Source organism: Haliaeetus albicilla, chromosome 4 (assembly GCF_947461875.1).
Source record: "Haliaeetus albicilla chromosome 4, bHalAlb1.1, whole genome shotgun sequence".
Classification (NCBI taxonomy): domain Eukaryota; kingdom Metazoa; phylum Chordata; class Aves; order Accipitriformes; family Accipitridae; genus Haliaeetus; species Haliaeetus albicilla.
The window spans coordinates 6,009,088-6,035,058 of record NC_091486.1 but is presented as its reverse complement, the minus strand read 5'-3'; the positions used below and the strand labels follow the sequence as shown (position 1 = coordinate 6,035,058).

The 25,971-nt window shown below is 38.5% G+C and overlaps 1 protein-coding gene across 4 annotated transcripts in view; it reads right to left on the bottom strand.

Moving 5' to 3' along the window:
* The window catches only part of LRP1B (LDL receptor related protein 1B), a 753,798-nt gene that overhangs the window by 562,875 nt on the left and 164,952 nt on the right, over positions 1-25,971 (bottom strand). For 3 of the 4 annotated variants that reach the window (XM_069780765.1, XM_069780767.1, XM_069780766.1), the window contains exon 2: positions 20,005-20,130. The exons of the other annotated variant lie outside the window; for it this stretch is intronic. In XM_069780765.1, the coding sequence (XP_069636866.1) occupies positions 20,005-20,130 (126 nt within the window). The remainder of the gene's footprint in view (positions 1-20,004; positions 20,131-25,971) is intronic. 4 annotated transcript variants of the gene reach the window in all.

Genomic DNA, 25,971 nt, shown 5'->3' with positions numbered 1-25,971 from the left:
ATGTTACATCATGTTTCACAGATTGAAGCTGAAAATCATTACTAAAGATGGGTTTAAAACATTTTTTATTCTCTCACAATTCCTGGAACTTTTCAGAGCGGCCTTAGCATGCTAGAATCTGTATATTTAAAACTCTCTGGGAAGAATGTGAAAGTGGTCGTTATTTTATGCCAAAGCTATAACTTTTTTTCAATGGCAAGGCTGAAATAGAGCCCATTACAGGCTATGCTGTCTCTTAAAATATGGGGTGAAAATTCTGTTAAAAGAGAAAAAAGTTTCGAGTTAACTCACATTAGAAAAGCAAACTATGAAACTCAAGGACTACTGCATTCCATTTAAGCATGAAAACAAGTGAGCTGTATTTCCCCTGTGTTACAGAGTACAAAAAGAAAGTAGAAACATGGAAGACATTCAAAGTAACACAGACTGAAATGAGGAATGACACTCCTCCTGAGTGAATTAGCCCTTAACTAATAAATAAATTAAAAAATGCCAAACTTAGGGACTACAGTTCACATGAATGGACAGCACTGATTAACATGTTGGAGGTAAACCAACATTAAACCAAGCTACGCTGAGTGCAAGGCAAAGCCTGTGTGCCCCCAGCCTTTTACCTGTATGTGTAACCAAGGAATGCAGCCACCCCTCATCTCAAGGCAACCTCCACTTGAGTGGGGGTCCATGCAGCACTAGCACCAATTCCTCCAGAGACAGGGTCATGTTTTATCATATTTACACCACTCAAAGCATTGCCCTGGAGCAAGCAGTTGCCCTGGTATGCAGAGGCAGTCTGACAATCGGGCTAAACCCACGAAAGGGCAGACAGCTGAGGCTGCCCAAAAAAGAAGTGAAAGAACTGAAATTGTATCATTTTGCAAGAGTTTGCACGGCAAAGATCATGGAATCACCTCCTCAGAAGACAAATTCTTCACAGAAGTAACAGGTGATATTACAACACAAATTGAATAGACTATTAGCCTTCAGCAAATGGGTTATTTATTGTTTTTAAATTGTACAGTAGTGCTCGAGCCACAATGACAGCTATACTGCATATCAAACTGCAAGAATAAGGAAGTAGTGAGCTAAAACTGAGGATCTTGTATGCCCTGAGGGAGTACGAGATCTAAAGAGATGCACACATAAAGTAAATAAGATACAATGATACTGGGGGAATAATGCCAACTGAGTCAGCAATATGAAAAAGCTGCTGTTCAGAAACATCCAACAGATACCAGACTCCAATCTCAACAGACAGTTTGGAAACTGAAGGGATTTAATTAAAAGAGGGAACAATCCTGAAACAAGAGTAAGCACAGAGCTAAGAACACCTCCAAGAAAAGCACTGACCAGTCCTTTTACAGTACCATGGCTGGAAAGCAGCATACATACCTCCACACACAGCACTCAAAACAAGCTGGCATACACCAGAAAGCTATACCGTCATTTTATATTTTTGTCTTCAGAAGTTTTCCTCAGAGAGTAAGCTGAAACATCAACATATCAGTATTAAAAATTCCTATTTTCTTCCTGCAGCTTTTAAGTTGTAGATATTAACAAAGATGAAATGCTTATCTATTCAAATATAAGTATATTCACATATTCAAATATCTGACCTTAGCACATTCGTGTAAAAGCAAAATGTGTTGTTTTGATATTTACAAGATGCCAGAATTAGCTACACTTCACAATCAGCCTCATACCATCCTTGTTAAAACAGCCTTGCGAAAGCTGCTCGGGGCGGGGGGGGGGGGGGGAACAAAACAGTTACCAGCAGAGGATTTACAAACCTAACTTCAAAAACGCTGAACTGAGCACTTGAGCTCTGTAGACAAAGGATTCACGAAGCCCAAACTGCAAACAGACTCTGCACCTACGTAAAATCTTTACCAACACCAGCTAAAAAGCAGCCCGTGATTGCCAGAGCTGCTGCGGAAGATGAAATCTGCTACCCAGGTGGCAACAGAGGGTGCACATCGATTACCGAGAAACGCTTAGTTTGCACAAGCCACACCCCTCCTGATCTGACCATACACCATTACATTTATCTGGCAAAGTATGAGACACAGAACCATTACTTTGAGATGTTTTGGCCCCGTACAACTGCTGTTATAGGGTTTATTAGTGAGCCACACTGAGCACTCGGAGCTTAGGCACTGAGCAAAGCAGACATCCATGCAAAAGAGACCAGTTTTAACTAATGTCTGAGTAGTCAATAATAACAAGTAGTGGCAACACAGTAAGCACTGCAGTGGCATCAATGACTGGCTGTGCTGTGGGTGGCTGGAGGAGGCCCTAACAGCTACCAGAAAAAACAGCTACACTGTTTTATGAGTTTATTTTGTTAAACATCTCTCGCTAACACACCAGCATAAGGTCCTGCACAACCTTCAAGGATTTCTAATTTTTTATTTTATTCACTCTTTATTCCAGCAACAAAGATTCTGCGTGCTGTTAGAGGAATATTAATGATGCAGAAGACCCAACCCTGAACCCCGTGAAAGCCATTACAGTTCGCTGAGAGTAACTGGGCTGATGCCAGCTCAGTTTATTATATCGCCTTTGTTTGTTTCCCTGAAAACATGATGCTACAGTGAACCGGGGGATGTTAATGTATTTCCATGCCATGCTGCATTTGTTTTTATTGCCAGAACTCTGTCCTTAATACAGCTGATACCTTCTACAAGGCTAAGACATCTTAATGAGCTCAGCACAACCATGCACAGAGACCTACACCAAAGATCACTGCCTTGTGAGCAGTTTATTGGGGCAGGCACGGATCACTGTCCAAATATTACTGCTAGCTGCAGACTAACTAATGCAGTTTTAACAAGCTAAGAACATCTTGCTAAAATGAACCTGTCATTATAAATAAGTGACAGTAAAGTGGGCACACGGTGTAATACGTTTACCAAGGCCATCAAACGGTGATAGGAATTAGCTTTGGTACTTGGCATGTTTCTATGCTGATAATGGTTGGGATTTTTGCATATACTTTTTATTCTGGCCATTTCAGTTGCTAAAAGAGATCTTACAGTCAACTTGATACATATATTTGATATAAGACAAAACCCTTTCAACATCCCAGGATCATTAAATTGTACCACTAATAAGCCTGTGCCTGAGAAGGAGTCCTGCCTACCCCGGTGCACTGACATAGCATTACCCCAGGCAAACCCTCTGATCTCAGCCTTTAAAAGTACATACAGTACCACTACTACCCTACTGACCTGCAGTGCTACAGACGGTTCATGTACATATATAGCTTTAATCAAGATAGTAAGATGTGCTTCCTGAGAGATGGGATTCAGTCTCAGTCCAGTGTTGCACCAGGGCAGCGCAAGATCTGCTTTCGGGCTTAAATTCAACCCATGCGCTTACCCGTGCGTTTACAAGTATGGGGCTCCTTACGTGCTATATACAATCAAAAGTAAGATTGTTATAGAAACATAAACCCATACCCGCACATTTATGAGAATGTTATTTTGCACTGCTCTGAGAATAGAAAGGAATCTTTAAATTCAAACATAAATAAGGGTACGACTAATGTAGTGCTCCCCTGCAAAGCTAGAAAAATACAAAGAGAGCTCAATCACAAAACTGAGATCCCCAGCAGAGACAGCCACATACAAGCACCTTAAGTCCTACACATTCTGCTCTGAGTAACTTTTCACATTGATTTTCCAAGCACTAGGAGTTTTTTTTAGTAAGTTACCAACCCCTTCCAATGACAGTAATACACACAAGGAGTCCAAATCTCGATTAAAAAAAATGAAAGTTTGAGTTAATTATGGGCACTGCATCACTGCTTTTCCTACACAGTTGACTCCTCAGTTACAGTTTTGTACATCTCCTCATATTCTTCTCCACAATGGAAAAGGAACATTCCCCTTGACTGTGCATGAAGATTTTCAGCTACTTACTGTCATACAAAAATCAGACTGAAAAAAGTAAAATTCTCTTAAAGATTCTCACAGTATTTTTTATGTATTCAAAATTGTAAACCTGCTGGCAACTAAAATGTGGTCACAAATAGAGCGGAGAAATACAGAATAAACACACCATGATCTATGGTGTTATGTTTTACTTCAGAAAAGCAACTGAGCTGTCTGGATGACTGTAATTTTCTCCTCCTTCCTAGGCTTGGATCACTCCCAATTAGAGCGAAGTATTTCAATTACTTTGAAAATTAATTCCTTTTCAAAAAAAAAAAATGTACACTGCAGACAGGACTACAAGATAAAGCTGTTTGACTCTAAAAAAAGGAGCTGAAAAGTGCTCAACAATACTCTGTGACTAAGTGTCTGGCAGATCAGGTAGGAGCAGGTGAATCAGGAGTGCGAGACTGCACGTGTCGCTGTTTGGCAGCAGTCGTTCGTAATCTGGGCTGAGGTGTAAAGGTTGCATGGTTTGCATTGACCTGTTTAGGCTGCTGGAAGACTTGGGAACTGATTAGATCCTGTCGGTCCTCCATCTACAGCTTCCCCTGGCAAGGCCAAGGGCTCCTCAGCCATTCGTCCCACACAGCCTGCCAAGGCTTCTCAAATGGGCACCTGCAGCAGATCACTGCAACCGGCATTAGCTGTGCTTCCTACAGTATGAAGCCATGGCTGCATTATAGATGCTGGCTGTATAACTACTATGTGCTCTCATCTTTCTGGGTACTGTTTCTGACAGCAGCAAGCCAAAAAACAGAGACCAGGTCTTAAAGGTCAAGGAATATTATATGTGTCATTTCAACCTATCATCAGCTCAAAAACAAGCCAGCCACCAAACCTCTCTTTCTTCAAGCTTAGCTTAGTCAAAGTTAACCTTGTTCTAGCTTATTAAGAAACATTTATCTATTTCACATTTTTCCAGTTCTTCTAGGGAAATACAAGAAAAGTCAAATAAAACATTTAAATCCATATACATACTTGAACCAAGTATCACCATACTTCATAGAAACAGTAAATTAGCCTGGTCCATTCATGGAGCATCCTTTTCGGTGGCAGACTAAAGAACAGTGCTATGAAATGGCTTCTTTTAATATTCCTGCTTATCTGTACCATTATTGTGAACAATGCTCATGAACAATGAAAGGGACACTTGGAGGGCAGACCTATGCCCAAGTTCAGCACCAGGATTGTGCTCTCCCCTTCACAATCAAAAAGAGACTGATTATGAATGGTCCTTGTACTGATCTTCTGCACAAGTATGCATTCTACCTTGCTTATACATTAATTCATTCTCCCTCTGAGCAATCTCCCATTTTTCCTGCTTTGGTGACTTGTCCCTGATAAAGCAAGCTGAAAACTGCAGGAGAAATTCTCATTCTTTTAAAAAAAAAAAAAAAAAAAAAAATCAAATCAGTGGCAGTTTTCCAATTTGGGGCTCGATATTCAGAAGTATAGAAAGGGTGTTGCATAATATTTTCTGTCAACAATACCAGATGCATTTCTAATAGAAATAATTTGTGGGATATTTCTTTATTGACATTTCAGATAACCAAACACTGTTATATCTCGATCTTAATTATATTTTGTATAACCTGGTATCTGAGCAAAGTTTAAGGACCACACCTGACCCCTTTATAAAGCTGTCAGCAGTGTTTCTTCATATGTTAGAATCCTGGGGTTGAATATGAAACTTAAGCTGAATTGTTATGGCACAACTGCAACTAAACAGTAGCAAAAGACTCTGGTTTGGGCCAGTACAAAAAGCCTACAGAAAGGGGAAAAGCACATAGCTAAATACATACCAAAATATAAACTGATGATAACTTGAACCCCAAATACGTAATTTAATCCTGCAGTATATCTTCCCAAATTTCAGCTCTAACCTCTAACAAACGCTCGCCATGAACGCAGAGTTTTTCTCCATCACACAACCTACGTACAGTTTTCGACAGATAATTCACAACAGCCTGTTCCTGTGGCCTGGACCCAGGAAGCACGGCTAAAAGGCCAGAGACAATATCTTCAAGGACCAAACCTTAATGCACATGGATAGGGAAGGAACCATTCATCACCTAAACTGTTTCAAAGCCAGTCCTGTTTCTTAGGCTGGACGCAGTAGCTTGCCCATATAGAGTGAATTTAAAGATCAGAGTTCTTGACATGGTAGATTAGGCTCTTCTTCCACACATTTTGCTTGCTGAGTAATTCGATCATTAACAATCTTTGTGCCAGTTCCAGATAAAAATGTCCTTAATGTCTTTTAAAGGCAGCATTTTTTTCTCCTGAAATTAAAAACTTTTCAGGTTTTTTTAATCACAAAAAATTTCTTGCTGCCAGTACTAATAATATATTAATTATTTAACTGAAATAAATGCATCTGTTGATGTGTTTAATTAAGCATACAAAGCTCTTCATTTGATGTTATTTGTATTTAAGATTTCCTGTTTTCCCTGAAGTATTTATTATCCAAGGCATGATTCTTCTAATCTTAGATATACTCTGGGACTGAAGTACTATTTTATAACAGGATTTCTCAGCTGCTTTTATCATGAATAGATATATTACAAACCATGTTAATGAGCTGTTTAGTATTCATATATTAGACTTTTCCTCATTTTATATGGAAATAATACTATAAAAATTCTAAGAATACTAGTTTTATGTGCATGATAATGATGAGATTCAAAGCAAATAAGAAGGAGGAAATCTGTGGTGGCAGTGAATATGAAATGGATTAGTACATCGTCAATGTGCTTTACATTGGTATAAAATTATTAAGCATGTAATTAAGTAGGATCAATTGCACTGTTTGTTTTGGGGGTAATGTTTTAGCTATTTTAGATGTTTCATCTTTAAGAATTTAATTTCACACTTTAATGATCTTCTTGTAATTTCCTCCTCCTGCTATGAAGTCACATAGTCAGGATACGCATGAAATCCACTACATATCAAGAAGTGACCAAGGTGGAAGGCCAGGCCAAAGTCACTGCAAAGGAAGATAAGAACAAGGCAAATTAAATGATTCTGTAAATACAAAAATAGTTCAGTTCAACAGACCTTATTCATCAGACGCATTCAAATCCCTAGGATTGTTAGCAAGAAAGAAATTATATAGTTACTTGCAGCAACTGCAGCTTTGACCTGGCTGACCTCAGAGGCATCTCCAGTGCAGCCAAAGTGAAATGAGATTTGGCGTTGTAGGAGCCTAATGAGTACAACCGTCAGCCTTCAGTACACTTACATCTGCATGCAGGTCACAGAAATAAATAAAAAACTAAAAACCCAGCTTTGGGTAAGGTGGAGAGGGAGAACAGTCTTGAGAACTTACTACTGCGTTACTGAGTAAAAACCCAACTGTGAAAATAAGCCCGCTATTAAACTGAACTGTCTCATTTCAAACAGGAAATTACAAATCAATGAAACAAAATATTTGTTCTTATGGAAAATCCAACATCTGAGTAGGTTTCCTTATTAATTTTATACGCTGGGCAAAGCGCACACTGGCCCTGCAGTCCCAGCTCAGCATGTGTTCTCCTGTACAAGACTTCCCAGGGACTGAAAGCAGAGCTATGGCCACCAGCAACACTCCAGACTGAAGGAGAGGAAGAGGTTGGAGACAAATTCATTGAAAGGCAAGACAACAACAGGTGCTATTTCTTTTACTGAAAATATAGTCAGAGAAGATAGATTTCAGTAAGAATAATGTATCTTTATTATTGTACTGAACAGGTATTATGCTATATAACATCTCTCTTAATAGTAGAGCAGCTACCTATTGTTTATACTATCCATTATTTGCACCTGGGTTTTGTACATGAACTTACCATTGGCTTCAGGTTATGGAACACACTTGTAAACTAAATTACCTCTTGCAACAAGAAGGTAGAAAACCAAAGATGGCAGCACATTAGAGATCCACCTTGGACAACTTTAGATTAAATAGTTTTAAAAATTAGCTAAAATATCAAATAGCCCGGTATAGAAGTAGAGCAGAAAAAGTCAGAATGAGTTAGAAAATGCCATCTCAATATTCTCTATAGCCTGTATGTAAAGGCAGTGAGAGACGCTCTTTGTAGCCTTGGCATACTTATGTATGCTTAAGAAGTGAAGCAAAGAGAAGAAACACTTCAGCAGTCATTTTATTGTAAAATGAACAAAACCACAACAACAAAAAATTTTTTTTCCATCTAGATTTTGTTTTAACAGTTAAATAATGAAAAATAAGTTTGCCACATTGTTACTTTGAGGTAACTCGTGTTATTGCAAATACACCATTAACAGCTATACCTTCTAAGAAGCTGTGCTTCTAATGAGGTTATAAATGTCAGATGGTAAAAATTAATTTAGCATTCTCCATGAGTAAATATATACACAAACTTGGCTCCAATCCTATGAACGCCTGTTCTCATGAGTAGAACTAACTCGGAATTATTTCATGTTGGGCATACTTTTTTTTTTTTTTACATCCAATTTAAGCCCTACTTCTGAGGGCACAGCTCACAGTCCTACAAAGTAGATGTACATGGATGTTGATGCATCTTTGAATAATGTAAGATGAAGGCGCTAAGCAATGCAGACTTTAGAATGTTTCATTTGGCACAGTTAAGTTTCACTCAGAAGTACTGGGGCGTAAAGTAAGAGCTGCTAAAACATGGACTTTCTGCACTAGATCTGTACATCCCCCTAAGTTAACATAAGGAACTAAATCCTGAAGGATACTTTCTGAAATGAAATCTTTTCCATCATTTCATTTTCTGCTTTATTAAAAGACTAAAACATAGCACAGTTGAATCCAGGCTGCTGGCTACAGTGAGTTACACACCTTTGTCATAGTTATGCATTATTCTTTGTGAGCAGAGGTTTTTGTCTTGCATTATTTCTTCGTCTATAGCAAAGTGCCCCTCTTTGCTGACTAAAACCACTGTGCATTTTATCGCTAATAACACAGCTAAATTCTTATTTTAAATCACAGCCCTATTTTCAAAAAGAGCAATTTTACTTTTCTTCCAGAAAGCCATCTGCTTGCTAATGAGAGTTGTTTTCATCAGTAATTTTGAGAAGAAAAATGGTTATTACACTTTAGCACTTTTTAAGTGACAAATAAAGAATACCATCCAGCCCACTATTTAAATACACTACATATGTCCCAGTACAGGATCTAGAGGCCAGATGTATCATCATAATTATAAACATTTGTAATGAGTCTCAGTGCAATTGGGGCCCACAGTGAAGTAGCATCACCTCAGATAAAAATCTTTCAACAAGAAATTTCATACATAAGATTGCTGTAAATTATAAATCCCTGCATTATCAAAAATTACCTTTTTATACTAGCAAAGCCAAAAAGGGTTTTGATGATGCTATGTACTTATGTTTTTTTCTAAGTATCTTTTTAAATTTTATCAATGCCTAATCAATAGACAATGCTATGATAGAGAAATTACTGTATCTCCCTTTTACCAAAGCTATTCCTGGTAGAGAGTGCAATGACAGCCTAACAATCAATGCTCTCACAATCATCTTGATATTTGGCTGAATTATCCTGCTTAATGTGCATTCCTCATTTCCCAAAATACTCTCTTTTCCTGATGCTGACTATTGAACAGCAATAGCATGACAAGATAGCAAGAGACAAAGGACTGTTAACGGGAAGATAAAAACTGAGACAGAAAATCAAGGAATAAGAATTAGGACATCAGTGAAAAGGATGAGACCTATGAGAGGAAAGGGAATGTGTTTAGGATGAGGACAGAAGAAAAATAAAGGAACACAGAGGATGAAAAAGCAGTTTTCACAGTAATTTTAGTAGTTTTGTCAGCAGAACTAAAAAAAGCAAGAAAATAAAAGTGGGAAAATCATTAATAAAGCAACAATGAGGATTGGGACTAAACAAAAAAATTGTGGGAAATGCAGAGCTGGAGTGAAAGGGGTAACTCAAGTACAGAAGGCCCTGAAAGAGTTGCAAGGCCATAAATATGAAAAGAAAGAGGAGAAAAGAAAATAAGTAATAAAACTGTTAAGCTGTAAAAGAGAATGCAAATTAAATGGATTACAAATAAACGTGCATAGAAATAGGGGCAAAATCATCATGGAAAAAAGTTCAAATCAGTAGACATAAAACTAAATAAAGTACATATCAAACTAAATAAAGAGCTTCTAAAAAACAAACCAAACAAAAAACCATGCTGGAATCTCACATTTCTCCCCTCCATCACTTTCTAATGATCAGGTACTGCCCCACTTTTTCAGGCAGACAGACATTTTTTGCCCCAGTGTCTCTTAGAGACTCACTGGTGCAGTTTCTTTCAACCACAGTGCTATTGTTTAGCTCCTCGCTGGGGGGCTCCTGCGTTGACAGTACCAGAGACACAACCCTCCTGTGAAACCAGAGGGAACTGCATCTGTACCTGAAAGACGGCCTTCGCCCAAAATGTGATTAACACTGAAACATGTGTCTTATTTGTGACCAAATACTGTCAAGAAGGTTAATGCTGGGGGCGGGGAGTCATTAGGTGAAGCTTAACAGCCAGCACAACCTCATGAAAGAGGAACTGTGCCAAGTCTCTCCATGTCTTCTCTCCACATGTGCACTTTTTGGGGGTTGTAATTTACAGCTTAGCTATGAAAATAAAATTGCTTTGGCTTAAAAACTTGAAAACAAAGTCTTGGTCAAAGTATGAATTACTTTTATAGGTTTTTCAAAAGATTGATCTTTTCATTTTCTTGTCTTAGGAGTACATATCCCATTAGATCTGCTCCTGTGTAGGAAGGGCAATTTTAGCAAGCAATTAATCCATAAATGAGCTGTTTCAGAGTTTTAGGTATTGGGCATCATCCTTCAAAGGCTCTATCCTGGCCTTGTATTATACCTACATGTTTCCACAGACCTTAGAAGAGGCTTATTTTGTCAGCAATCATTTAATTGAATTCCCCATGAACCACTTTTGGAAAATCATGCACAAGATAATCGGCCATAGACACAAAAAAAAAAAAAGTATTTCTAATGACCGTGTCACTGAGAGACACAATGACCTTTAAGTCCTTCAATACTGAACTTCTTATTGCATACTTTATTCCAAAAGAAAATATGCAGCTGGAGAGCTACAGAAATTATACCTATTTGAACCTGGACCTTTTGCCAAGGGTGCCGAGTCTCTATGCAATAACAACACGTTGATTCCCCATGTGGTTCTCATCTTTCACATAGACCGGAGATTCTGTGATTTTGACATCACACTCCCCCTCCAAATTCATAAATAAATATTTTGAAAAATTTGCACCATGTGGAAAGGCAAGAAGTCTATTGCTGTATTTTATGTACTCAGATGGTCATATAAACTCTAACACTTTCCTATGTACAAGGGAAAATCTTGTCTAAAGATCTTTTCATACTATGAGCTCACAGCTTTAAAAAAAAAAGGAATTTTTTTAAACTTTTTGTGCAGAAGACAGATCTCCTGCTACACATTTGCAAGGCGTGAATCATTACTAGTAAACCAGAAATGAGCTAGACTTACAAAAACCTACTAGCCAATAATAAAAGTTAATGTAGCTATTTATATTGGTAAGTTGTAAATAATTGTTTAAATATCTGCATATACAACACACTAACTTCAGAACAACAATCAAAATCTATTGCAAAGTCTTCAACTACCTTTTAAGACAATTATTTTTGGCTGAAACAGGATTGGGCGTATGGACTAAGGACAATGTTAAAGAACACTCAGACTGGAAACCAGAGTGGAAATGAATACACCGACTAGAAAATAAACTATTAAAAAAAAAATTTTGAATGCCTTTAGTCTTTCAAATGATTTTAAAAAAAAAAAAGTTAGCAGAAGCAAGTAATCCTATTCCCTGCCAAATTCCAATGCTCACCTGGCTGTAGCACATCACTTTCAAAACGATCACTTGAGAAAAAAATATTTTTTTATTCACAGAAATGAAATTGCAGCCCCCTACAAAATGAACGCTGCTGGAAGCCAAGCCCCTATTGCTAACCCTTTACAGGTAAGGCAGCAGCGCCCGACAAGTTACCAGGAACGAGACGCACTATACTTCTGATACCAGTTGGACAAATTTACACCTTGTTCTTGCAAGATCCTTGTGTTCAGCACAGTGTAAATTTTAGTTTCCAGCGCATTAACCTGGCTGACAGGGTATATGATACATAAAATAGGTGTGCAGGTACCTTTGCATTCCTCCTAATAATCCTCTAGCACTTTGTATCCCTATATAGGCTGTATAGAGACAGCCCAAATAATACCGGGATCAGACAGAGACAGCCCTGTGGTGGTCTGACCGTGGCCGGCTGCCAGATGCCCACCCAGCCGCTCGCTCGCTCCCCTTCCTCAACAGCACGTGGGAGAAAACAAGATGGCTAAGCTCGAGGGTCAAATAAACAGGAGATCACTCACCGGCTACTGTCACAGGCAAAACGCACTCGACTGGGGGAAGATTAATTTAATTCAAAGCCAGGCTGCAGTCCCCGCCGGGAGAACTTGCTCCAGAGCGCGCTCCTCTCCACAGGCCGCAGTTCCTTCAGGACACATCCACCTGCTCCTCCATGCTCTCCCCACAGGCCGCAGGGGAATCTCTGCTCCGGCGCCCGCAGCACCTCCGCCCCTTCCTCCTCCTCTGACCCGAGGTGTTCACAGGGCTCTTTCTCTCCTCACTCCTCGCTGCCAGGCAGCGGTTTGCCCTTTCTTAAATACGCCTTCCCAGAACTGCCACCACCATGGCTGACTGGCCCAGTTGCGGCCTTGCCCTGGGGACACTGCGGAACCGGTCGGAACCGGCCAGCACCGGGCAGCCCCAACCTCTCCTCACAGCGGCCCAAGCTGCCAACACCCGGAGGCGCACACCTTTTTGGTGCAAATATTTGGTACGAGTCCAAATAACATCAGGAAGAAATTTATAGCAGGGGCCACAGCCGTATGTTTAGTCACACCAAGTATTCAAAGTCACTCGCACAAAATGTGTGAATTGGTTTTATTCAGACAAGGATAAACGCACGTATTCCAGTAATTTGACAACGTGCTTGTGTCTCAGAAGTAGTATTACTGTCCGTTGGGAAATTATAAAAAAGGAATTGCCTAAACGCTCTCTAGGGCCTCAATACCATTGCTTATATGCTAGCTGTGACAGAAAGTAAGTGCAAAAACATAAAGGTTATTCCCTGGCCCAAGACAGGCGCTCCCCTACACCCAAAGATGGGGCAGCTGAGAGGGAAAAGGAGCAGAATTAGTGGTGACAAACATAGGAACATCCCCAAAGTACGAAGCCTCTCAGGAAGGTAACTCATCAACCCCAGTCCCAAACACCACAGCGGAACAACTTCAGCTCCTCCAGACCGACTGCAATGCAGGATTTGTCTCAATGGGGTGCTTCTCTGTAACCTTTCCAAAAGGCTTAGAGGGTATGAGCACCATCAACATTCATCCTTTCCAGACTGTTTGCTCTAATATTCCGTTAACTACCAGGACATCAGCAATCCCATCACACCAGCAAAACGACCTTTCCTGGAGGGGCCGAGCACGGCGGTTTTCCCAAATGAAGGAGTAAGGAGTAAAGCAGAGGTCAGGAGCTGAAGCCCAGGTAGCAGTCACGCAGGTGTTCACCACAGGGAAAAGGGGCAGGCAATGGCAAACTATCTGAACGGGATCAAGCACAGCAGACCTGAGAGGCTACATGCCAGAAAGTAGGATGGCAAAAACACCGGCCATAATAAATACATCTTTTTTTTACCAGTGGTTACCAACCACAGTAGTTTTGCCAGGGTAAACCACAAGGCGATCCTCAGTGGGAAGTGTGGGTTTTTTTCAGGTCTGCAAAAATGGTATCAGGAAAGTTAATCCTATTTCAAAACATTCATCTTGTTCTGTCAGAAGCACTTCTTTTCACCAGCTAACATAAAAGCATGGCAATATTGTATTGCTGCATTAAGCATTTAACTTAATTTTATGTAAACTAGCAGCAGTTTCATAAAATTTGCTGACATTTGTCATTTTGTTGCGGTTCATTTCCTACGAGAGCTCTAGAAGTTCAGTTTTATGCTACTGATATGAAAGATCCTGATTCAAAGAGAAAAAGCAAGTATACATTCATCACCTCAAAACAGTTTAAATTAGTATGACCAGTAACACGGTCAAGTATCTTGCTGAAGAATAGGTGTAAGCAGCTGTTTTATATAGCAGATTCCCTGTTCAATAGTAACTACATCCAGCAAAATTACAAAGAGTGATAACACGACCACATTTTTCCCTCATGTCCAGCATTTTCTTCATTTACCTTCAGTCGCCTCATGGCAGCTTGTCTTCAATGTATGCAAGTCATTTATTGATCTGGGATTTTCCGAAGCTACTTAAGAGTGGTTTGGGAACCTGGCTTCTATTGAATTTCAATGAATCTTCATAAAAGAATTCAGAGATTTAGGAAATTTTATCTTTATTGTTTCATACCACAGGAGTAACATGGCATCCAATTATCTTATCCTTTGCTGGTAAAAGAACTACAACTGAGGTACCCAATTAACAATTTTTAAGCTTGTGAAACTACTCTCACATAATTGGCATCCAGAGAATGAAAGAAGCTATTTTAGCAAACAAAGTGAGACTCGAGCTTTAAACAAGGTATTTCTGGTTGCTGCCTTTCTTTTGCTCCTTCAACTTCAGTTTAATTATTATTATAGGAGATGATATTCCCTCAAAATCCCAGAGAAAGATTATTATCAAAGATAATATCAACATGTTATGATAAGGCTACATCTACTCAAACTTCTAGAGACAGGGACCATTCAAATTTGATATTTTGCTAATGCAAACTGGGGTTCTTTCAATTCAGGACCAGTCAACTACAAATAAATTGTGTGTGTGGCATGTATGCAAACAGTCATTCAGCTACCATTTAAGAAAGCTCAAATACAAGAACAATAGTGCCAGGAAAACAAAGAAAGTGCAGTTGTGGGCATAAGAGACAGAATTGCAGTCTGGCAGTGCAGCGTGACTTGTTTTCAGAATTTTGATGCTGCTAAAATAACTGAGTGTCAAGTACTTCCATGTCTTGATAGCAGCAGATCTCATATTGTACTGTGGTTTCTTCCCTCTTCTAAGACATTCATGATATTCAAGCAATACTTAGGGTCACAGATGGTTCTAATGGGTAACTGTGCCGTAGCAAAGCACTGCAGCATTCAACATGCCACAGAATGATATGAAAAGAGCTCAGGGTATACTTGTGCCAGACCTCGAGTCTCTCTTCACAGGGCAAGTATCAGGCAGTGTTATAGCATCTTCCTCTACTTCACGGCTAAGAGACAATAAACCAGCCCTTGCTGGAACTGCTGCTGCACCGAGCATTACAAAAACCAAACACAATCAATGTGTACAGTTCTAGAAAGAAGCTACAGAAAACAAGCAATTTGTTTTCCTGCTCCTTTGTTTCACCTTGCCTTAGCACAATGTATTCTGACAGAGAGGAGTTTGTGAACTGAGATTAGAAAACGATATGCAAGTCAGAGAAATCCTGGACCTGCAAACACAGAAAAAAATCCTGAAGTACTAAATGTATGGAGTAATTTGCCAATATACCTTTTGCATCTCAACCCTGTTAGCCGGAGGTTGAGGAGGAAACCAGATAACAGTACATCAAATCAAATGTCTAGATTTCAGAAGCCATTGATATTCCTTGGGCAACTGCATGGCTTATTTAGAGATTAATGTTATTCAGAGGTACAACTGTGGAACGCAACACACACTGGTACCCCAAAATGACAGTGTTGGAAACTGGATCTTGAGACAGAATTAGTGAACTTCCCTACTTAAGCCCCTATAAAAGTTGCTGAGATAAGCAAATGCTTACAGCTTAAGACCAATACTAGTGGCAAGAATGGTGAATTAAGCAAAAAAAACCAAAACAAAACACCACCACCACCATCACTCCAAGAAAAACAGTATTAAATGGGTATTTCCAACTACTGAGTGCCTAAAGCAGGCAATAGTGAAAAGACACTAGGCAATACAAAAGCTTGTCACTACTTTTGTTTTTAAACTCTATGCTTTTTAACAGTATATTTGACTTTTGTAATTGTCCCACCAAAATAGTCTGGCAAATGAGTCTACAGACAGCAATTTTTTCTTTTTTTTTTTTTTTTTTCTTTTCTTTTTAGAGTAAGTCCTCTAAACATTTGCATCAACCTCCAGACCAACAGCTATCTGTAAAAGTCAAACATGTCTGGCCAGATTCTGGGGCATCCGAGAGTTCTATTGATTTCAAGTGAGTTTGCTGATTTAGCCTACTGAAGAACCTAGCATCATCCGATTAGGTTAAGTAAATTGATTTTTGAATCTTGACTATTTGCAAAAACCTTATGAACAACCTAGAGACTTACCACCCAAGAAAAGGTAGAATTACTTGGTCAAGTGTTTTATTAATACAATTTTTTTTAAATCAATTTTCTCACGAACAACTTACAAACAGAAAAGCAAAAAAATTTGTTCACTAAAATATTCATTACGAATTACTGAACCAGCTTCTTTGGCACTATAAAAAGCAGCAGCTCTGCTGAGAGCAGAAAGAATTACAGCTGCTAAGAAACAGAGGAGAACACAAGTATAGGTGCCGTAGGAATTCACTTCTGGTTTTACAAAGCTATTTCTGAGACCCTTTAGTGGAAGATGAGAAGTAGAAGGGGAACACACTGGTGATGGAAGCTGTCTATCAACTCAGAACAACACAGCCAGTGACAGGACACCTCCATCACACTTGCAGAAAACCCATGAAAGCTATGCCTGCATAAAGCCCTGGCGCAACCTTTGCCAACACAGAGGCTGAATTTAATGATAACTAAGAATGCCACCTTTTTCTCCTTTCTGTCCAAGCCTAGATCTCTTTACTAATGCTAATAAAGGAACTATATTGTATGATTTCAGGTGGATTCCTGAGGAAATTAGTTGATAGAGTCATATCATGTGTGTTTGTATAGCCTAATAACTTTCAGGTTCTATTGCAAAACCTGGTTAAAATGCCACCAGCAGAGAGGCCACAAAGATAATTAGTTCCTAGAAGTTTTTGGCAAATAGATGGTCGAGTGATGAGACTAATAAGACTTTTCATATTCTCACCATGGGTGAAGCTGCAGCATGAGAATTTCTCTCCTTTTATACACCTTGAAAACCCCACAGGAGAGAAGTTAAGAACTTCCACTTGCAGGAAAAACTTTGATCAATGCTTGCACATTATTAGAACCCAGAAAACCCTATTACTAGGTACAAATCCACAGAAAATCAATCAAACTCCATTTGTTTATGGCTATAGGAACAACTAGCAATATCTGTCAGGCTACACCAAATAATTCATTGTATGTAAGTCAGCAAAGAGCTGACAAATAGAGGCTGCATTCATCTATAAACAAACAGACACATGACTAGGTGCACTAAAACTCGAAGGTGCTGCTGTATCCCTTGCATTAACACCACAGAGCCCACAAATATTTCATAAGAATATTTTTAAGGTAGTTTATAACTCCTTACAGATGCCATGATGCAAAGATGCCATGATGTGAAGCATCAGCAGGAAAATCCAGGAACATTATATTCATGTCTAACGAGAAACAACTTACCTGATGAATCTAGAGTACATACACGTATTTCAAGAAATACTACATTTGACAGAAAATTCTGCTGACTAAACAAATAGAGAACCATCAAGACCAAAACATAACTGAGCAAATATGTAAGGAAGTTTCACCCAGCACCCCAGTGCCGTCTCTTGGTTCTCACACAGAGTCCTGGACTGAGTTGAACTGAAAGCATAAGACAGGGCACCAGACCCAACACGATTACCATCTCAGCCCGTACAGTCAAGTGTGCCCAGGTACCTCATTAACCAGCATCTCGTCAGCAAAGGGCTCTGTAAGCTCTACGTGCATAAGGATTCAAACATCTTCCTGCTCTACAACCAGAAAAGCCATGATGCTAACTCCTACCTTTGACTTAGGACAGCTACATCTGCATCCTATAGAAACTGTTAGCATTTGCAAAGGGGAAGGTGTTTCCAAGAGGACCAGGCTGGGTGATGTCAGGAAGAGTGCAGGATTGCTTTCCCACCCCGTCCCCCTTTCTTCAAGCCATCAATAAACTTCAGAGGTTAGGTTTTTAATATGTCGTGACTTTGAATGGCATTACTGAGCACAGATCATATGGTCCAGTACAATAAACATGCAAAGTTCTTGAGAGGAAAACATCTCGGCATCCAGCAAGCTGTTGGATCTGGAACTATGTGCTAAATATCAGGAGGCAAATTAAAAACTGTGTGCGACCATTTTTGTGCTCTTATCACACTATTTATTAGTTAGTAGAAAAACTTTTAACTGCAGATATTAACACTATCCTTGAAAATATTATATTAGAGAAGACAGTAATCAATCATCAGTGCAGTAATAAAATCTTAACTGTATGCCCTGGTTTCAGCTGGAATAGAGTTTATTTTCTTCCTAGTAGGTAGTACAGTGCTGCATTTTGGATTTGGTATGAGAATAAAGTTGATAACACACTGATGTTTTCAGTTCTTGCTAAGTAGTGCTTATCCTAAGTCAAGGATTTTTCAGTTTTCCATGCTCTGCCAGCAAGGAGGTGCACAAGAAGCTGGGAGAGATCATAGCCAGGACAGCTGACCCCAACTGGCCAAAGTGATATTCCGTACCATAGGATGTCATGCCCAATATATAAACTGGGGGGCAGTTAGCTGGGAGGGGCGATCGCTGCTCAGGGACTGGTTGAGCACCGGTCAGCAGATGGCAAGCAACTGCATTGTGCATCACTTGTCCTTCTTGGGTTTTATTTTTCTCTCTTTTTGTTATCTTCCTTTTGATTACAATCATTGTTATTGTTGTTGTTACTATTTTAATATTTTATGTCAATTACTAAACTGTTCTTATCTCAACCCATGAGTTTTACTTCCCCTCCCTCCGGCCCCAATTCTCCTCTCCATCCCACTAGGGAAAGACGGAGGAGTGAGCAAGTGGCTGCACAGTTGCTGGCAGGGGTTAAACCATGACAGTCCTTTCAGCCTCCAACTACAGTATTTTGGTTTTGAAAATCCCAAAGTGTTTCAAAGGCAGTTAATCAGAGCACCCTCACCACAGCCCTGAAGGCAATTTTCATATCTGTTCCAGAGAACATATGGTAGAGCAGGAAAGTTGCAATCATCGGTGAAATGTTTGCTCAGACAGAACTAGTTTCCAGACATCTTGAATTTCTGTCCCTAATTTTAAAGATTAGACTTCTAAATACTGTCTGATGTTTGATCTTTTCTTTTAGCAGTAAACCACACTTCTAGCCTTCCTGATTGTCAGTATTGCTTTGATACAAAATACATGGTTCTTCTCTTACATTAAGTGATTATCCTCAGGATAAAATCAGGAAATTCCCTCATTTTCCTCAGAACGTAGGAAACAAGGGAACATTAAGATTTAATATCACCTCATCAGTAGTCTACAAGGCTGATAAGAAAAAAGTCTGTAAGGTTGTTACTCCGGTCTTCAGAAGCTCTTAGCCACATTAAAAAAAACAAGGTCTTTTTACTATAATTAAACATGTTTTATTAAAGCTTTCCCTCATTTTCCTTTCTTTGCTTCTTTCCCCCTCATAGTTTTTACATCTTCTTTCATTCCTCCCTTTGATGTTTGCATGCTTTTCATACTTTTATTGAAAACATTTTGCACTATTCATTTCCACCCCACCTCCCCTTGTTTCAGAGGAATACATTTTTCCTGTGTCTGACTTTGCCTCTGCCCTCTACAGCTCATCTACAGCTCAGTGAGAGCATAGGGAACATATGCTCTGGCGACAGTGTTCATTACAAAGTGGCACATGAACAAAACACCTTCCATCTCTTCCATTTCTTTTGTCTCTCACCTACACAGTGAATGTAACCTGTTCCCCTTGATACGAAGATTTATTCAGGATTTATAAAAAAAAAAGAATCCATCCTTTCAATTATACAGTTAGTGCAACTACAAATGTTACCATTAAAAGGAAGATAAAATAAGAGTGGCTCCTTCTTTACTTACATGTGTCTAAAGACTCATCTGAATCATCAGGACAATCAGGCTCTCCATCACACAGCCAGTGCTGGGAGACACAAGTCACACGATCACGACACAGAAACTCTCCTACGTCACATAACTGATGTTCTTCTGAAAATGAAAATGGTTTAGAATGCAATGATTAAAAATGAAGAAAAAGAAAGTGGCAGAATGAAAATGAAAAGTGAAAATAAAGTGATTCTGAAATCAGAAATCAAAGCAAACAATAGAAACAATGTGAAGTAATAATTCAATGATATCCTATACCCTTACTTAGGCTGTAGAGCCCTAACATCCAGCTGCCATGTTTCAGTGGGAGCATCCCATAACCGTTCCAACCAGACATGAACAGCATTAGCATAAATTACCTCTATGAAACAGAATTTTAAGAAATTCTATTTTTCTCTATTTCATCACAAAGTAAATTTGTTCACTAGATAGAAATCAACAAGCTTTAACTTTGTATTTTCAGCAGGGAGGTACCCCATTCTCCCCTCCTGCGCCAGAAAATATTTTCAAATTGTTGTTTCAAGTAATCAAATTTTCAAGGATGTATTTTTGTAAGCAAAGGTCTTTTTGAATAAGCATATATTTTTTACTATTTCTTCAGGTACTTTTATGTTTTATATAAAAACTACTTTATATTATTTTATATTTCACGCGACAAATTTGCAAACAAAAGATTTGGTTATTTAAGGTCAACACTGAAGCACCTTGAAAACAATGGCCTTAAGAAGAGGGCTATTTTGGAAGCCTGGCACACCCAAACTATCTGCTGGATTCAACCAAAGTCTGATGTCCTTGAGATCAAGAGTTAATTAACTCAAGACTATTCCATCATTAATTAATGTAAAACTATCCTAACATTAATTAAAGCTCACAAAGCCTCTGTGCAATATACTTTATTCATTTTATCAATATATAAATTACAGTAGTGCCTTCCACAAGGTTACACTGCAGGTCGCCGGGAAAAAGGTTTCTTGATTATTCTTACACCGATACAAGCGAGAAAGAACTTCACCAGAGTCAATACTGTTACTATGATGTAAAACCAGGTATAAATAAGGAGACAATTAACCCCAATCCCACTTGTAGATCTAGCCATTGGTCTAGTTCATACCAAAAGCCAATGGATACTGTTATTTTTTTCTTATCACTAGTAGTACGCTGTAAGTCAGTGCTCCGTACACCGCTAACTTCAGTGCCCGCTGAACCCAGTTGCTCTCTTGAAAAACCTTTGCTGCTTCAACTTGTGATTAAGTGCTTCAACTTTTCAGGAAGCGTTACAATATTCATTTCTCAGTCTGATATGTCAGCTCGCAATTAGCACAATAACAAAAAACCACTGTCCCTCAGAACAACTCAGCTGGCCTCCTGAACAAAATATCTATTTTGCAGACACTATATATATATTCTGTTGTCTACTCACTGTAAGATGTGTTTCTAAATGTGCTTGTAAAGTCAACTCTGAGCTTCAAAGGAAAGCTCTTACGGCACAGTTTTTGGGACATTTATGTATTATTACTCTAGGATATAATGATGGGAACACTTTGTTAAAATTAACCTATCATTTCATATGTGCACACCTCATTTTCAAGGTCAGTTTCAAATGAGTCAAAATTGTAACTATTACGTAGATACGTTTCATATTGCTTAAACTAGCTACATCAGGGCTCCTGCAACTCTGTAGGAATCAAAGCATTTTTGTTATATTTTAATTCTTTGCCTTTACTTCAACAGCAAAAAGTGCTCAGTCATTTAAGCTGTTTATCTTCTCCGAAAAAAAAAAAAAACGAGTGACTGTATAATTAAAAGTGGAAGTTTACATGCACGTGGAAGTGGTTTTGCTTAAATCTTTCAGGGAGATGACTGAAGGTCCTGCTTTGATAGTGCTTCTTGAAAAACCACATTGGAAGTCAGAAAGAGGAAGGGAGTTTGGCAAGTTTCAGCATTTCAAAGATATACAGTAGTATGAGCAAAACCCCTATGAAGACCTGTTTAATATTTATTTTCATAATATTCTTGAAATCCACAATAAATTCCTGTTTCTTTATGGAAACCTTGTACTACAGTGTGAACCGCTGTTTTCTGTGTATTACATGTCTGTCTGTAACAGACCTGGGAATATCAAAATGAGCAGAAAACCAGTTATCTGCCATGTCTACTTATTTATACCACTGAAGAACAATTATTTCTCAGAGAAAAAGAAATAACTGATATGGCTAACTTGATGAATTAAAATTTGGATGATCAAAATATTTCAAATTAGATTTTTCTAAATGTTATTTTTAATAGATTTCTGAACTGACACATAAGTGAAAAAACATTAATGAATAAATATAAAAATGTAAAGTTGTGGAAACACTTATACAGTCAAGTTTACACAGGTGACTGGTTCTACATTAACCTACTCAATTACCTACATGCACTATACTTACAGGAAAAAACGTGGTTGCTTTTTCCAAGTCCTAACTGACAATAATTGGGTAAAAGGAGAAATCAATGCTGTCATTTATAACAAAAAGTAATACTCCAAGTCTAATTATATACTGCAGCAAGCAGAGCCCAGTGTTAAGAAAATCACATTTGCAGCTGATGAAGAATCTCAGTCTAGTTATTCAAATTTGTAAACAAACCTTACAGTGATGCCAATGAAATCACTGTGCAACGTGCAGAACTGCTCTTTTGTAGCTTTTTGGTGCAAAGTCTGTATTAAACCCTGTCCATAAGTCCTGTGGCTGACACCAAAGAAACCCCAGCACTAAGGGAGGAAGACAGTACAGTACAAAAGGAATGGACCCCTGTTCTGCACAGTCCTTAACATCGCTCCCTTGGAAATGTAAAATTTGAAGCAGAGCAAAAGACAACCGTTAAAGCCACACTACCATTAATTTAAAGACCTTCCTCCTTTGCAACATTCCCTTATGTTTTCTACTTTTATCTGTAATAAAATCCCTGTTCACTACTCAATGCCAACTGCCAGTCAAAACGCATCCGAACAGTGCTACTGCCAGCCGTAATGAACAGGAATCCGATGGAAACGTCTGAATAACACCATAAATGCCTGAGTAAATGGCATTCAAACAAGGAGCTATATGGAACAGGGAAGTATCCTATCACCATGCTCAAGGGTAATGAGGCTGACACAAAAAACTGGTAGGTTGCTGATGGGAAATAAGATAACAAGCTTTTTTTTCTTCTTTTTTTTTTTTTTTTGAGAAACATGGATACAGCAGTCAGTAAGCACTGTTGTAGGTGATTAGCCCTTGCCTACTAGTGCACCAGGTTCTCCAAAATCTGCAGATGGTCACATGTGTCTACACAAATAAATCTTACATTTGTTCTTAATTTGGGCAAAGATTATGAAAACAGACTAACTAACTGGACATAAACAAGCTGTAAAAAGCTATTTCATACATGGCTCAGTTTTGAGCATGTGTGCTTGGAAAAAAGGCTTGTTTTCTACTTTTTTAAAAAATTGAAATAATTTAGCTATTTCCATACAATTAAATTCTTGGTTTGTATTTTATGCAACAATACAGAAATTATGTAGATCTAAGCTTTTTATCTTTTCTATCTTGAGAAAAACTTAGCAGAGTGAAAAAAACACTGACTTATAAAATACTTTGAAAAATAGATCTTGTTTAGAATAAAGCAGCTTAACATTAGTTCAGGGTTTTATTGGCTCTGAAACTGCTTTTTCAAACTATTTCTTTTGCATATCTATAGAATTATCTTTTTTTTCAGCTGCTATGTTTACAAAATGAATTGGACCAGTTAATCATAAACAAGCACTAATTAGTGGGCCTTTTTTTTAAAAAAAAAACACTTCCTAAAAAATAGTCATCTAAGATGGCCTCATTTTATAACTGAAGAAAACAGTTATTTTCAGTGATACTTCTCCGCACACTGTTTCCTTCTGTATTATGTGTGCTGCACAGGCAGGCTCCCAGCAGATGAGAAAATTCACATATTTTTAACATACCAATTCTTTGAGATACAGAGCAGATGGTTAGAAATCATCTCTCTATGGGTAAATGAAAGCTTTGCCTCCCTAAGGATAGTACTCCTATCCTATGTTGCAAACACCTGGCAATGCCTCTTAGAAGGAAAGTTTCACAAAAAGGCCGGTGCCTTTGTTTTAAAGTCAATGTTTCTAGAGCCAACAATGTGCAGTTTTTTTTTTTTCTCCAGAAGACAGGCATATTTTTAAGAGGACAAAGCTCAAAATCTCCATTAGAAAACTAATTACAATTATAATTTACGTAATTACACTAAACTTGGAAAAACAAAATTCCATTATGCTGTTAATAGACAAGGGGATAAAAAAAAAAAGGGCAAACAAACCAGCACACAAGACAGTGCCCAATGTCTGCCTACAACAGGAATGCTCCTAGTTTAATAAGGCAGTTGCCTCTGTAAACATGCATTCAGCTCCTAAACAACGAGGGATAAAGATCACTGTCTGTGATCACATTGACTGGCAGAGGTCAAAGGTATCTGGATCCTTCTTATTTGAGGGAATGCAATTCCGAAAAGCAGGTCAACACTGTTCTTGAAAAGAACTATACAGGAAATAACATTTATATAATTGAGTGCTTCTTCAGCTCCATCATGAGAATATAAATGATTCACTCTGAATCTAATTAATACCTGCCTTCGTCAAGGAACCAGACGCTCAGAGAAGCTGTTGTATTGCTAGAATTGTTTTTCCCTGCAGGCGTCAGCACTGTCCCCGCTTTCAGAAGTCCATTGCTTGGGAGCTCTACGGATCTGCCAGGCTTTGGCTACAGTCTAGGTGACCCCACCACCCCACTTAGACGGCAGTCGCTTGGTGTGCTGTCTTCTGAGCACTTCAATCTCCATCTGCTAAGAGCACCTGAGAGCCCGAAAAAGCAAATCTCCCATATGGCAACACTCTTCAAAGTGAGCAAAACTCAGCCTAATAAAGTCTTGATCTGTTATAGCAAGGAGTCTGCTCATTAGGCTTTCACTAAATATTCATAAAAACCACATGTGCAAACTAATCCAAAAATCACATTCAAACAGCAGCTTCTGAATGATATGATATAGCACTATATGAATGAATGTTTAGGGATAAATGATCATAATTTTTAAAAGCTTTTATAAAAATAGACTAAGATTAACTTGAAGTAGGAATGTTTCATGAATTCAGTCTCATTAATTTTTGCACTTATTAAAAAATAAAAGATATCTTTACTACGGTTCAAGTGAAACAAAAAACTTTGGAATTTTCAATTTCCTCCCCTTTTTCAAAAAGGAAAAGGGCAAGAAAAGGCACACATAGAATAGGGAGATGTGTGTGTAAACATGCTTTCCTTTTCAATTTGGGAATGGTGAGATCAAGGAAAGAACCATGAAAACCATGAATTAAAAAGATAAACACATACAAGTGTGTTTGGCTGGTTTGTCCCCAGCTGTGTACCCAGACAAAACTCCTAGGAAAGAAGGGGAATTGCCTACCAAAATAGCAATTTTTTCAGAAGCAAAAGAGCAGTAAGACTAAGAAAGAGTGGAAAGGCCAATAAGAGTGGTCAGAAAACTGTAATCCAGCTTACATTTTCATTTGGATCCACTGGTGGCCGCACCACCTGTCCGCATGACCAGGAACTTCTACCGATGATAATAAACCCTTTCTGCCATGTTTCAGGGATATTATGCAACCAAAAACTTGCACTTTTAAGTTCTTAATTAGTTTTGCTTTGATTTTAATTAAGTTATCTTCATTACAAGAGCTTAAGAACTCAGAACTTCCCCCCCCCAAAGCCTGTTTTCCATTTGGGATTTTCTTTGATCTCTCACTGAAACATGGAAGGGTTTGCAGATTAATTTCTGCAAAATTTACTCAAAAGTTGAAAAGTATATTCCAGTAGTAATTTATGATAGAATTCATCGTATGCTAAAACCTAAATTACTGTAACTGAAAGGGAG